Source organism: Filicampus tigris, chromosome 4 (assembly GCF_054856515.1).
Source record: "Filicampus tigris isolate MCC_2025a chromosome 4, RoL_Ftig_1.0, whole genome shotgun sequence".
NCBI classification, from domain to species: Eukaryota; Metazoa; Chordata; class Actinopteri; order Syngnathiformes; family Syngnathidae; genus Filicampus; species Filicampus tigris.
Genome location: NC_141220.1, coordinates 21,242,170 through 21,256,359, shown reverse-complemented (window position 1 = coordinate 21,256,359; position 14,190 = coordinate 21,242,170). Strand labels below are relative to the sequence as shown.

The window sequence follows — 14,190 nt, the reverse complement described above, 5'->3', positions numbered from 1 at the left end:
GGCGATGAAGAGCGATGAAGATCAAATTTACGAAGAGGAGTGATGAAGGGTGACAAGGATACGGAGACACGCTGCTGCTGCTGTCGTGTGTGTGTGTGTGTGTGTGTGTGTGTGTGTGTTATTGACTGACATTGGTGATGGTGGTGTGGAAGTTTTGGAGTTTGATTTTGGCTTTGCTGAAGTTCTTGTGGTCGGAGCAGAGCAGGAACATGCTCAGCACGTCCAGCAGGGGGCAGTCCTAGCAGTGCAACAACATCAAAAGCACCGTCAGGACCTGTCACTGAAGTCATGGCAAGCACAGATTCGCCATTTACCAAAGTCCAGAGTAAATGCCCCTATTTGATTCGATTTTCAGTTCACGATTTTCGATTCAATTTTTTTTTTTTTTTAAATCGCTACCAATCTCGTCTGTGCGCTAGTGCGGCGCTGCGGCCATCCACAAACGCAAGCGCATAATTTGTTGTAATTTTTTTCAAAATGTGGTATGCACCTGCAATGAAAAAGGCATGTTATGTCTTGACCAGAATCGATTCTTCGACGATAATGTTTTTGCATCGACGCATATTTTAAGCGGTTTAAATGGATTTTCGATGAATCGTTACATCCCTCGTAAATGTACAGTACAGACACACACTTGAACGCATGCGTGGACGCAAATAGGCACTTAAAAGATGAACATGCGCCCGCGCGCGTGCAATTAAGTAACAATCAGCGTGTAAGAAAGTGGCGGCGTTCACCCTCATGAAGAGCTGGAACCCCCGCAGGAGTGTTCGGGGTCCGAGCAGGCCCCGGCCCAGGAAGGTCCTCCAGATGATTGACAGGTGTTGCAGGGTCCAAAGGTGGGGCTGGGAGGCGGCAGACAGGCTGGCGGCAACTTCCTGGGCGGTGACGTCATCGATGACGGTGACAAGCCACACGCACAGGCATGACACAAGCTCCGCCTCCTGTCAATCAACACATGCGCCCGCTGAGTGACGGGGCTAATGCTAGCTGAGTGCGGTAGGCGGGGCTGAGATCACCTGTTGACAGGCAGCGCACACGGCCAACGAGGGGCTGCGATGCTTCAGCGCCTCCTGCAGCAGGTACCTGCTAGGCTCCGCCTCCTCCTGGCTTCGCAGCAGCACCTGGAAAAAGTCTCGGGGGGTCGGCGGGCCCGCCGGGGACCCCCCGGTGAATAACTGCAGCTCGCTAAACGCCGTATGAAGGTGGTCCTGGAGGGCGGGGCTAAACTGGAACAGCAGGGTGCCAACCTAGCCGCACAGGAAGTAGACTGGTGGTGAGACAGGAAGTGGAAATGTGAAACATTCAGGGCACGGCACCTGCTGCGATGTGAAGTGATGCAGTTGTACGAACAACAGGAAGTTGAGGAAGTGTCCGTCACGTGCGCAGCGGGCGGGATAAACGCAGCTGAGGGGAAGTCCGTGAAGTCGACAGAACTCCACTGGCAGCGACCAATCCTGAGCGGCCTCCCACGAACTCCTGGCAAAACTTGATGATGATGATGACGTAGACAAACAAACAAATAAACAAACGATGATGATGACGCTCACCTCTTGACATCTTTGACTTCCAGGCTGTCAATCACTGCAGCTTCCAGGTAGCCAATCAGCTCCTCTGCTGATCCTGGCTCCGCCTCCACCAGCTTGATACCTTTAGACACTGACGACAGGGTGTGAATTTATTAGGGAGGTAACGATGAATCGAAAATCGATTAGAAATCGATTCACATCGATTCGAATCAAAACAAACTCAGACATCTCAGCATTCGAATCGAAACAAAAATCGATAACAGAAAATTGTAAATCGAATCGGGGCTTGAATGAATCGTTACATGTTTAGTAGGGGTGGGAATCTATGTGCACCTCACGATTCGATCCGATTCTGAGGCTCACGATTCGATTCAATTCTGATTCAGAGGCTTATGATTCGATTCGATTCGATTCCGATGCATCGGCTTATATTTTATAGTCCATGTAAAACACTGGTCCCTTTTTTAAAACAAAAAACTCACGGAAGAGCCAGGTTTATACTTCACGCTTTGACTTGGCTCCGCTCGTATGAGGCTTTGCTTGTCCCGCCCATCTTGTCACGTGTTAGCTTAGCTTAGCACAGACTAACGTGCAAACACACGTAATCTCTTGCGCATGCTTTTAGTTTTTTTATTTAAATTTCGATGACTAATACCTATGAATCGATTCAGAATCTTTTTAATACGCCGAAAGATGCATAGAAAAAAAATGATTATCGTTCCCACCCCTAATCTTTAGTATTTATACAAGCTGTGTGTGTGTGTCTGAATACTAAGTGCCGATTCTGTGTGTGTGTGTGTCTGTTTACCCAGAGTGTGCAGAGGCCGTGCGTGTCCACAACGCGTGTGTTTGAGTTTCCAGTGCGTCCAGATGGCGTTGAGGACCTTAACGTCGACTCTGATTTGGAAGCTGTTGAGGCCGAGAAGCTCGCAGAAACAAACTGCCGCCGACACCACCGAGGGCAAGTTGAAACTCTGCACCGCCAAAATGCCTACTCGCTGCCGGGCCTGCTGCAAACTAATACGTAAACAAACACGCGCGATCGATCAAAGGCCGATCTCGTGCCGTGACCGCACGTGCGCGCGCTTCAGTTCTCACGTTTGGCCGACGTGGTGGCAGCCGATCAGCTGCTGCAACAGGAAGGTGGCAAAGGCGAAGGACGGTCGGCCATTTTGTAGGTAATACAGGAAGTCCAGCCGCTCTACGAGGGCGAAGGATTCCACCAGGTGCGGGCTGGAGAAGTGAGGCAGCTCTGTTGTTTCTGCGGCAACGAGGCAGACAGGAAGTCAGCTGCCAGACGCGTGACTGGGTGTTGTACGTGCCAATCAACGCACCGGCGCCGTTCAGTGAGTTTCCCGTCTGCCAGCCGAACAGTCTGCACGGGTCGAATGGATGCAGCTCCTACGACAACCACACGGAGGTGCCAAACACCCCAAATGACGCGGGATTTGGACCACAATATAGATATAACGTGCAAACAAAATGACAATTTATGGCCAAAATAGGTATACAGTATAATATACTAATTTAAAATGATGTTTTTTCCATTCCAGATGTGTACCAAATTTTGAATGTGCAGATCAAATTATGCGCTTGCGCCAAACATCATGGCGTATTACGTCTGTGGATGGCTGCAGAAGCACACAGAGACAAGCATGGTATTAATTTTTTAAAAATCGAATCGAAAAATCGAGAACGGAAAATTTAATCGAAGAAAAAAATCGGGAACTGAAAATCGAATCGAAGAAAAAAATCGGGAACTGAAAATCGAATCGAATCGGGGCTTGAGTGAATCGTTACATTTTGTGTGCACGTTGTAACTACTTCATTTTGTCAATTTATTCCCCTGGCCAACCTGCAGAAGGTGGTATACGGAAACGTCTGCGAAGGGGCCCGGCCCTCGCAGTCCTGCGGGGAACAGCGCTGCTTTCAGTTTGGGGTACGCCGTCAGTGCCATCTTCATCAGCTGTGGGTCCACAGAGAACTCCGCCCGGGACTGACTTTCACTCTGGGCCACCACCTGCCAAACAGGAAGTAGACCACACCTCTTGTCAAAGGGATCGGGGTCAGAGTGAAAGGGGGCCGAGGGCGGGCACAAAGCCGACCTGGTCGATGCCCCCGGGGGCGAACATGATGGTGGCCAGGGCGAGCAGACTGTGACCCTCCAGGAGAAGCGAGCTCAGGGATGGGGGACTTCCCGGTAGGAGAACCTGAGCGCACGTCAGGCTGGCCTGGTGGACCAATGTCGGATCTGAAGGATACACAGAGATGTAACGATTCAGCGAATTCAATTCTTGAGGCACTATTGTCTATGTAGCGTCCCACCTGTCAGATTGGTGGTGATCTCCTGCATTTTCACCATCATGTCGGACCAGGGCTGCGACTGAGTCGGGCCTCCACTGGACAGCACGGGACAGTTCCTGGGAGTCAACCTGCCCGCAAACAATATGCTTTACTTTCCCTTACAGGACAAATACAGCACCTACCTAGCTTATTTATCGCACTTGAAAGGTTTTATACTAGGGATGTAACGATTAATCGTAAATAGATTAAAAATTCAAAACGATTAATCGGTTGGAGACGAATCGAACTCTGACATCTCAGCACTCGCATGATATCTTTCATTTTTTTTTTCCATTCCAGATGCATACCACGTTTTGAATGTGTAGATCCACGCTAGCGCACAGAGACAAGCATGGTAGCGATTTTTAATAAATCAAATCGAATCGAAAATCAGGATCTGAAAATCGAATCAGGGCTTGAGTGAGTCGTTACATCCGTACTTTACACCAAAGCGATTACAATCTCACAAGGACAACCCAAGTAAAAATAGTATAAATGCTGATTCTAAATGCTGATTTCATTTATTAGGGGAAAAAAAAAAATCAAAATGTTTCTGTCCCAAAGTGAAAAAGTAATTGCCCCCTGTACCTATAAGTGTGCTAAGTGAAATCAAATTGCTGATGAGTCTTTTACATTGCTGTGGAGAAATGTTAGTGACATTCTAATTCGCAGAATTGTTTGAACTCAATCATATTGGAGTTTTAAAAAAAAAAAAATTATCATGAACGGCTCATTAGGTCTGAAATGTGGTGTGCGCACCTGTAGTGCTCCAGGTAGGCGTAGAGGAGGAACTGCAGGTGGCGCTCGAGACACCAACTGATGACCCGCGAGTGGATGTCCAGGCCGAGGTGCCGACGGACGGGCGGTGGAGACGACGACATCAGACAGCTGCTCTGAGCCACGCGCCACAAAAGTTGATCCAGGTCGGATAGCTCGTCGGGGACGAATACGCCCTGCCTGTGGGACGGATATATGGCAGTGTGACACCGGTACAAAAAGTGAAAGGGTACATTTCACTATGAAAGGAGTACAAGTTAGCAGGAAAGGAGCAGAAGTGAGTCGAAAAGGTCTGCATGCACATGTACAGGGACGAAATGCCAATTTGAAAGGGGTATAAAAAAAAATGTGGGAAAGGGTAAGAAGTAGGGATGTAACAATTCACACAAGCCGCGATTCAATTCGATTTTCAGTTCCCGATTTTCGATTCAATTCGATTTAAAAAAAAAACTTTTGTTCGGTGTTGCTGTATATGGCTTGTGAGTGCTGAGATGTCTGAGTTCGATTCGAATCCATTATTCGATTAATCGTTTTTGAATCGATTTTCGGTTAATCGTTACATCCCTAGTAAGAAGCGAATTTGAAAAAAAAAAAAAAGGGAGTACATGTCCAAGTGTGGGAACAACACCGGAAGTCGTGGCGAACGTGTCCCACCTGGCCAGCGCATCCAGGATTTCCTCCCTGAGGAAGCGGCTGCTCCGCGTGTTGCCGTTGACCACTTCCGCCGTCAACTTTGGCCACTGGGCGGCGCCAGAGGTCTCGCCGCTCTCCATCCAAGCCACCAGGGCAGCGTGGTTGTGAAATGAGGTCATGTGACCCCACAGCACCGCACCCTCACACCAGCTCAACTCTACGCATCAGGGATATAGATTCCATGTCGAGAGAAACAAGGGACTGGTTGCTAGTCCATTTCAGGGCACATATACACAAACAAGAACAAATATGGACAGTTTAGAGCCTTCAATGAAGCTAACCAATCCAACCGGCCAATCCAACAAATATTTTCATACCGTCATGCTGGCGTCTGGACAACAAGATGGCCGCCCTGCTGCTCTGTTCCCAGTTGTTCACCCAATCCAGCCTCACTTCCTGCCAAAGCCCCGCCTCTTCCTGCTCACACATTTCCTGTCCCAGCATTTCCTCCAGGATATCCCCGCCTCCTGCTGCCTCCTCGTGCAGGAGAAGCTGTAGCGGCCTAGATGATTGACAGGTGATGTCACATGACCACGGCGTCCGCAGCCGGCGACCACTCAATAGCGGGATTGGTCACCTGCTATCCGAGGCGCCGTCTGCATGCTGGAGAGGCGGTCGAGAGGCCAGGTGCGCCGCTTCCTTGATGAACGCCATGCTGCCTAGCTCCTCCTCGGAAAAGTGACGCCGTCTGCGTAGTTCCTCCGCCTGAGGAAGCGGCCAATCACAGGCGCAAGTTCGAGGTATTGAAGAAAATTTTGAATCAAAATTGAATAAAAATCGGGAACTGAAAATCGAAAGTCAAATCGAATCCGGGCTTGAGTGAATCGTTACATCCCTTGTCAAATCTATCGTGCATTTATTTATTTTCATGTTTAGTTGTGGCACTAACAAAACACCAATAACAAGACAAAAATGTAGTTAAGCAGTCAAAATTATTAGTTCATTCATTTTAAAGTTTTTTTTGTAAGTTACAAAAAGGTTTTGTTTGTACCAAGGACAAAATGGAGAGGAAAAACATTTTGGTTTTAAAATGAGTCATTCACATTGTAAAATAAAAAAAATAGAAAAAGATTCTAACTCATTCACTGCCAGACATTTTCAGAACCTCTTTTACAAAGTGAAAAAAATATAAATAAATTCCTGGGATTGAATGGCTGGACTGTGAAAAGACAAATTCGTGAATGAGTTAAAAATCGAATCGAAATCAAGAACTGAAAATCAAAAATGAAATCGAATCGAGTCTTGAGTGAATCGTTAAATGGAATCGAAATCAAGAACTGAAAATCCGAAATGAAATCCAATCGAGGCTTGAATGAATCGTTACATGGAATCGAAATCAAGGACTGAAAATCGAAAATGAAATCGAATCGAGGCTTGAGTGAATCGTTACATGGAATCAAAATCAAGAACTGAAAATGCAAAATGAAATCGAACCGAGGCTTGAGTGAATCGTTACATGGAATCGAAATCAACAACTGAAAATCGAAAATGAAATCGAATCGAGGCGTGAATGAATCGTAACATGGAATCGAAATCAAGAGCTGAAAATCGAAAATCAAATCAAATCGGGGCTTGGGTGATTCGTTACATCCCTAGCATGAAAGGGGTATAAGACAGTGTAAAGGGGGGTACAAGTCAATTTGAAAGTAATACACGTCATTGTAACAGGTGTAAAAGTCAGTGTGACGAACTGTTGACAATGTTAAAGGGCTATAAGTCAGCGAGAAATGTTACATGTCAGTGTGAAGGGGGGATCAGAGTGTACATATCAGCAGGCCACAGGAAGTAGACAACTGACCACAAAGTCCCTGAGGTCCCTGTCGCGTGTGTAGATGCAGATGCGATGCAGCTCCTTCTTAACGTTGAAACCCTGAAAAAACAAGACTGCTGTCATGCGTGGAGGCGGGGCTAAAACGGATTTCTTGCGGAGACACTCACCATGTTGGTGAGGAGCGCGATGGCGGTCGGCAGGTCTCGTCCCTGCAGACGCAAAAAGACCAGACGCAAGCCTGTCGCTCTCAGGGCCGGGAGACGCCCCTCGGGTAGGCCCCGCCTCCTAAACACCGCCTGGGCTCGGGGGATCTGATTGCTCAGGACGGACAGACGGACTACTTCCTGTAAAAGGGGTCGATATCAGTATGTCAGTGTGAAAGGGGTATATGCAAAAGTACATGGAAATGCAAAAAGTGTATAAGCCCATGGGAGGGGGGAGCATGTCAGTATGAAGGGGTATAAATCCGTGTGAAAGTCATATATGTCAGTGTGAAACTGGTATGAACCGATAGGAAAGGAGTCAGTGTAAAAAGAGTAAAAATGAGTGTGAATGGGGTATAAGTCAATAGGAAAGTTGTAAATGTTTGTGGGAAAAGTGTATAAAATAGGGATGGACCGATTAGCGGGCGGGCCGATTATCGGCTCCGATATTCCGCGTTTTGACGAATATCGGCACCGGATAATAAATCCATTTAAAACTGTGTTAACTTCAAGGAGCTACTGATTTAAATTTTCAGAAGCGATTCTACCGACCCTGGGAACACTCTGCACTTTTTTGTTAGGTTTGAAACCAAAACAAACATAAGTGAAATTTGAACATTTCTGTCATTTTGAAATTTTGAAGGAGATTATTTACTGTAAAAAAAGTATATGGAGCTATTGTTTAAGTTTTCGTTTAACTTTTGAAGACACGTTGATGACCCTGGGAGCCCCCTTTTGGTTAGAATTTTACAACAAAGATGTATATTGGCAAAGATGAATAATAATAATAATAATCGAAAAATCAACATTATGCAAATCTGAAAAATTATTCAATAAACATATGCTTTGAAGCTTTTTAAGGTTTTTTTTTTTAGATTTTGACACCAATATTTTCCTTTTTGCTGAAAATCGGCTTCAGTTTTCAGCCTCCTTGAGTACTAATAATCGGTATCGGCCCTGAAAAAACATATCGTCTATTTATATGACCGGGGTACATAACGGTGTGAAAGCTGTGTAAGTATGTGTGAAAGGAGTATACGTCCATGTGAATGGGGTCTAAATTCGTGTGAAAGTTGAGCCAAGTGTTAAAGGGATACACAGTATGTCTGTGTTAAAGTCATACAGGACATGTCGGTATGGTATAAGTTGTGTGAAAGGGTCAGACGTGTTAAAAGTCCGACGTGCCAGTGTGAAAGGTGTTCTGTAAGCATCTGTAAGGGGTACAAAACTGCGTGAAAGGGGCATATGTCAAGTGTGATACACTTCCTAGTCGAAAAAGTGCAAATGAGGAGTCACCTCGGTGGGAAGCCCATCCCACTCGTCTTCCTCCTCCTGCGCAGGTGCTGGTTCTTTGCGGTCTTTGGCGCCCTCCGCAGGCCACGGATATTTCTTCATGAAGGTTCTGAGCACCGTCAGGTACTCGTTGAGAACGTCCACGCAGCCGCGCACGTCTTCATCCTCGTCTGCGCAACACACACACACACACACAATCAGTGCTAATGCTAACGTAGCATTGGGCTAGCTGGGCGGCCTCCTTACAGCTCATGTGCGTTAGCATATAGCGTATCTGCGCGTGGACGAAGCTCAGCGTGACGTTGAGCAGCTGCTCCGAGAACTGGCGGCTCTGAGCGTCGTTGCTGGATTCCCGGATGGCGGCGCACAGCAGGTCCAGGGCAGGACACAAAGTCTGGACGCCTGCGCGCAGGGAAACGCGCGCAAACGTCAACATGACAATGTTACACAACGTTTCAAAATACAGGCTGGGAGTTACTTCCGGGTACCAATATTCTGTGGGTCTTGAAAGAGCTGTCAAAATGCTCAAAAATGGCTGCCAAAATTATAATAATAATTAAATAATCATTTTGGGACTAATAAAGGATATCTTATCTTGTTATGGGGGACTCTGCTTGACAAACGGCTAGCGGGCAAGGAGTTGAAGCTAATTTGAGCTAGGATGTTGTGTCGGCAGCGTGGCCGATCGCCGGTTGGCGCGTACGTTCTGTGAAGCTGGCGGCGCTGGGTGTCTTCAGAAGGTCTTCTTTGCTCTTCAGGTAGAAGTCCACCGTGTCCAGTTGCCGGTTCTTAACACCTGCCTGCAAAATTACGATAACACACAAGACGGACGACGCGCAAGATGGACGACGCGGGCTACCTTCAGGGAAACCTTTTTTTTTTTTTAATTAAAAAAAATTAAAAAGTTTCTACCTTTAAGGAGTGGATGGGGATGGAGCAGCGCCCCCACGTGTTGAGGTGACAAAGCGCATCCACGGTGGCGGCGCTACCAAACATCATTAAACTGCTCAGGAGCTCCTGCTGCGACACCGAGAACAAAACCTGGAAAATTCCACACTCTGCGGAGGACAATGGAAAAGCGGAAATTATACATTCCAAAACTTTTATTCCATATCCTGCTCTAAGGGGAAGTCAACGCAATCATTTTCTTTTCAAGAATATGTTCTATGCAAGTCCACTAGTTGAAACAGGGCATTCTGATAAATATTGCCGTTGTGGAATGAGTGTTCATCTACTCGTTTTTTTAGCCATCTCTGGTAGCGGCCATTTTGTCCTGTGTCGACTGAAAATGACATCACAACCGCTCACAACGACCAATCATGGCTGAGATTCAGAAAACAGGTAATCGATGATCACTTTTGATAATCGATTAATCGTTTACAGACCTTGTTAAACTTAAATTGGTCAAAATCCTCAGAATTTCAGCCTCTAAAAAGTAAATTTTCTCAAATTTCTATAGTCCTCCATAAAAGCAGACTGATCATATTTGTGTTTTTTTTTAGCTTTAATTAATGCATTTGCAACATGTTTTTACTTTGAAAAACAATTATTATTATTTTTTGACTAATGGACATCATGGCCCAAACCTGTAACTGAATCATAATTAATTCACATTGGTGCATTTCCTGCACTGCCAATTTGAAATAATGTCCTGTTTGTAATAAATAGATGGAAATTAAAACATTAAAAAAAAATCCCATTCACTTTAATCAACAAATTTGATCAACTAAAATAATCGTTAGTTGCTAGCTTCGATAGACTCACTCTTGAGCAGCACAGCATGATGCTTCTGTCCACACATTTCCACTGCCACCGCCCGGCCCTCCGCCTGGTGGTAGCTCACATTCCCGGTCGTAAAGTCCCACAGGACGGCGGTGGTCCGCGTGTTTCCGGGGGACGCAAACACCAACATAGCGGAGAAGTCGCAGACGGACAGCAGAGATGGGACGGACGACTCCGGCACGGCGAAGGTGACGTCGGCGCCACCCGGAGGGACCCTGCTGCGGGCCGGAGGTGCGGCCCGGCCGGACCCGCGGCGGGGGAGTGACGAAGACCAGGAGGTGACGAGCGGCTGGAGCGACGAGGACAAGGGAGACATCTGGGCGGCGTTGTACATGGATGCCAGACGAAAGCCCCAAGACCTACGCGAAAAATGAGAAATTAAACATCCATTTTCAAGAGTGTTTATCCTTATTAGGGTCCCGGGTGGGCTTTGGGGTACACCCTAGACCAGTGATGGGACGGTACGTACGAACCACTAGACCAATATGCTGGACTGTGATAATCAATCAGAGCAGACGTTCACCTGTCAGCACTGAAGTTGATCCCCAGCGCGGCCAGGCTGCAGCTGGCGCTTGTCACTTTGTCCTCATCAATCGGTCGCTGGGGTCGCAGGGGTGGGCCGGTGGGCGTGGCCTGACACAGCAGGTGATCAGGGTTCCTCCTGGAAGATGATCATGAGTGACATATTATCATCAGAAATGAATAAATCATACCTAAAAATATTTTTTTTTTAGAAAAAGAGAAACTATTTCAAATTTACAAAAATATCTATCTGTTCCATCAAAAACGTATGATCAATAGAAATACATCAATCATAGAATATTATTATCAAATAGTCATTTATTAATAATGATCGTATAAAATACCCACACAGAAAATAAACAAAACTTTAAAATTAATATTATCATAAAAATAGAAATAAAAATAATACAAAAATGACCAAATGTCTGTATAAAAGTAAATTATAAAATTGATAATAACATTAACATTATCAAAAGTATAGGATGACGTAGGTAGGGGTGCAACAAAAAACGGTTTGAACCGGAAAACCGTTTTCTGATTTAAAAGGTGCGAGTGCATCAATTGGAATCGTTCCACTTTTTTCATCGTTTTATTGAAGAGACATAGCTTAGGAGGAATTTGCACATTTACAGTACTGACAAATTCGTTCAAATGTGTGTAAAGTAACAACAAAAAAGGAACTGCATCATACACTATCGAACTATATTGAATCGACTCATAATCTAACGAGCCAAAGCGAACGGTTCCACTTTCAAATCGAACCGTCCTTGAATCGCACCTAACATATCGAAAACCGTATCGAATCGACTTTTGTGGAGAGATGCACACCCCTTGTAGTAAGTGTTAAACATGAACATTATTATTATATATTATAAATTAAATAAAAAAATATTATAAATTAAATAGAAAATAAAAAATGTAAATAACTTTGTTAAAAACAATTAAATCTAAATATTTAAAAATATAAAAACATTAGAGAAATGGATAATCAACTTTTAATTTTTAATCTTAATTTAATAAACAGGTCAAATATTATAAAAAGAGAGAAAAAAATGGAGAAAAAAAGGAGGATGATGATGAACCTGTACCTGAAGTAGTGGTCGAGGTCGATGGCGGCGGCGGCGTTATTGTGCGTAACGATGACTGCCGTGCTCATGTCGGCCGACACCTCCAGCAGGCGCGATCGTGACCACGAGGCGGCCGGCTCCGTCTCCTCCGTCGGGCCGGCGCTCACATAGGCAGGAACGTCCACGGAGGCCAGGAGGACGCCGTCGGTGACATCGTAGATGGCTAGACGCCCAGTTAAGAAGCCTGGATACTCATTGCTTCCATTTTTTTGCAGAATATGAAAATTGCTGTAGTTGGTTTTTGGGAAAAATAGTCCCTATAGAAGGCTCGGAAAAGTCGCTGACTGTGTTTTTGTAAACGAGCCCCTCTTTGTTTGCAGCCATCTTGTTAGTGTAAGCAGTGCATGTCAGTGGGGACGAAAAAAAAGGATGAAAAAAAAATAGGAGAGGGTCGTGTTGTTAGTGTTCACACTTTGAACTTTGCTCAAAAAATGATTTTAAAAAAATTCACCGTGACAAAAAACACTCCAATTAATGGATTCAATTAATCGTCCAGCCCTACGTTACAGTCGCCATGACAACCTTGTTGTCAATAAGAAGTGTTAATTAGCCTCATTGTGACATTGCAGGAGGTGGAAGCGCATGGGATTTGTTGCCGCTCTGTGTATGTTTAGAATGATCCAAAAAATCTTTGCTAATTTCCCTTAGCCAGTCTATGGCATTTCACATTTTATGTTAGCATTGAGCTAGTAGACTTCTGTTGATATGTGGTTTAGTTGAACATTTTGGTATCTACAGTAAACACTCAATGTTCAATTGTCTTTTCTGTCAGTTAGCTTCAACTGTGAGTGACAGATAACATCTTGAAGAAAGCACCGCCTCTTATTTGATGAAAGACCAAGAGAGTCTTCTTTACATTTTCTCAAAGTGATGTTATATGACAGTCTCCCATTTCTTGACAGCCAGAGAGTGAGAACAGAACAGAAATCAGCCTGGTAAATATGCACACGCATTGAGGATACAGATCAGTCCGCTCTCTCTAAGGGTGAAGGCGACATGTTGGCGCACGCAGCAATGGACCTCTGCGCCTCCGTCCACCGGACCGAGGCAGTGACAGCTCAGAGCCCGCGCCGCTTCCTGAGCAGGCGACCACTCCAGCCGCAGCAGCCAGACGCCATCCAATAGCATTTGGCAGTGACCCGACACAAACGAGAGCACGCTTGCCACCTGCGGGCTACACCCACCTAAAGACACAATCAATCCGATCTGCGTGAAGTCCAACCAACAGCCTTCTGGAACTCAACTTGTTGGTAAACATTATTATTATCATTATTACCAACCTGAGTACTCACGCGTCTCCTGCAGGAGGCGCTGTGCAGGACACTCGCCAGTGAGGCGCACGGAGAGCGCAGTTCCACTTTCAGTGTGCACCTCCAACATCCTCAACTCGCAGCCGGAGCCCACGGCCATCAGGCGCGTGGCTCCGCCTCCTCCAGTGCCACCGCTCACAACCTCCTCCCAAGTAAAGCTTGGGGAAGAAACAATGTATAAACTCATTGTGGGGTGGTTCGTTTGCTACACTGTTACATCACAGTAAAGCGGAAGTTATATGATGACACTTTATGTACAGTATATGAAAGCGGCTGATTGAAGATTTAGAATACTCGTGATATCTATGCCCATGTTTACTGCCTGTTTTACGTTATATGTTAGCTAGATTTACCCCCTTTTTGCAGAACTCTGCAAGAAACAGAGAGAAACGGGCGCAAAGAAGTGCTTTAAAATGTAGTTTAATAAGCTATGTTGAGTTGAGTTTTATAACAAAGTAAACGAAGTGGACTCACTCTTGATAGGTTCCGTCCAGCTTCACCGGAGCTGCCTCCTCGTCGCCCGGGTCCCATATCATCAGCGATCCGTCAAGCTCCAGGCAGCCGAGCAAAGCACCACCGCCGGGGGCGAGCTGAGCCTTGAGGACTTCGCCCACCTCCCGCCAGTGCTGCTTGCCCGGCAGGAGAGCCACCTCGAGGGGGGAGGCTAAGGAGCTCTCCGCCATCTCGTCGCCCAAGAGATTTCTACTTTTTGGGCCACATGCAGTAGCTTACAAGAAAAGCGTCCAATGGAACCACAAACCTAAGACATTTCCCTATCATTTTTTTGTAAACACTACAGCAGCTCGGGACTACTGGTCACGTGGTACGTCACACCGTCAG

General features: G+C 45.9%; 1 protein-coding gene across 2 annotated transcripts in view; it reads right to left on the bottom strand.

Moving 5' to 3' along the window:
* spg11 (SPG11 vesicle trafficking associated, spatacsin) overlaps positions 1–14,190 on the bottom strand; it is a 22,404-nt gene extending 8,214 nt beyond the window's left edge. For both annotated transcript variants that reach the window (XM_086027705.1, XM_086027706.1), the window contains exons 1-27: positions 13,825–14,190; positions 13,321–13,508; positions 13,003–13,224; positions 12,002–12,203; positions 10,915–11,052; positions 10,374–10,750; positions 9,522–9,667; positions 9,313–9,409; positions 8,856–9,011; positions 8,613–8,779; positions 7,281–7,457; positions 7,141–7,212; positions 5,920–6,047; positions 5,660–5,844; positions 5,304–5,499; positions 4,632–4,829; positions 3,855–3,961; positions 3,635–3,780; positions 3,385–3,549; positions 2,864–2,930; positions 2,628–2,790; positions 2,338–2,546; positions 1,551–1,659; positions 1,320–1,479; positions 1,020–1,250; positions 738–944; positions 131–238 (exon numbers count right to left, since the gene is read on the bottom strand). In XM_086027705.1, the coding sequence (XP_085883831.1) occupies positions 131–238; positions 738–944; positions 1,020–1,250; positions 1,320–1,479; positions 1,551–1,659; positions 2,338–2,546; positions 2,628–2,790; positions 2,864–2,930; positions 3,385–3,549; positions 3,635–3,780; positions 3,855–3,961; positions 4,632–4,829; positions 5,304–5,499; positions 5,660–5,844; positions 5,920–6,047; positions 7,141–7,212; positions 7,281–7,457; positions 8,613–8,779; positions 8,856–9,011; positions 9,313–9,409; positions 9,522–9,667; positions 10,374–10,750; positions 10,915–11,052; positions 12,002–12,203; positions 13,003–13,224; positions 13,321–13,508; positions 13,825–14,033 (4,530 nt within the window). In that variant the 5' untranslated portion in view covers positions 14,034–14,190. The remainder of the gene's footprint in view (positions 1–130; positions 239–737; positions 945–1,019; positions 1,251–1,319; positions 1,480–1,550; positions 1,660–2,337; positions 2,547–2,627; positions 2,791–2,863; positions 2,931–3,384; positions 3,550–3,634; positions 3,781–3,854; positions 3,962–4,631; positions 4,830–5,303; positions 5,500–5,659; positions 5,845–5,919; positions 6,048–7,140; positions 7,213–7,280; positions 7,458–8,612; positions 8,780–8,855; positions 9,012–9,312; positions 9,410–9,521; positions 9,668–10,373; positions 10,751–10,914; positions 11,053–12,001; positions 12,204–13,002; positions 13,225–13,320; positions 13,509–13,824) is intronic.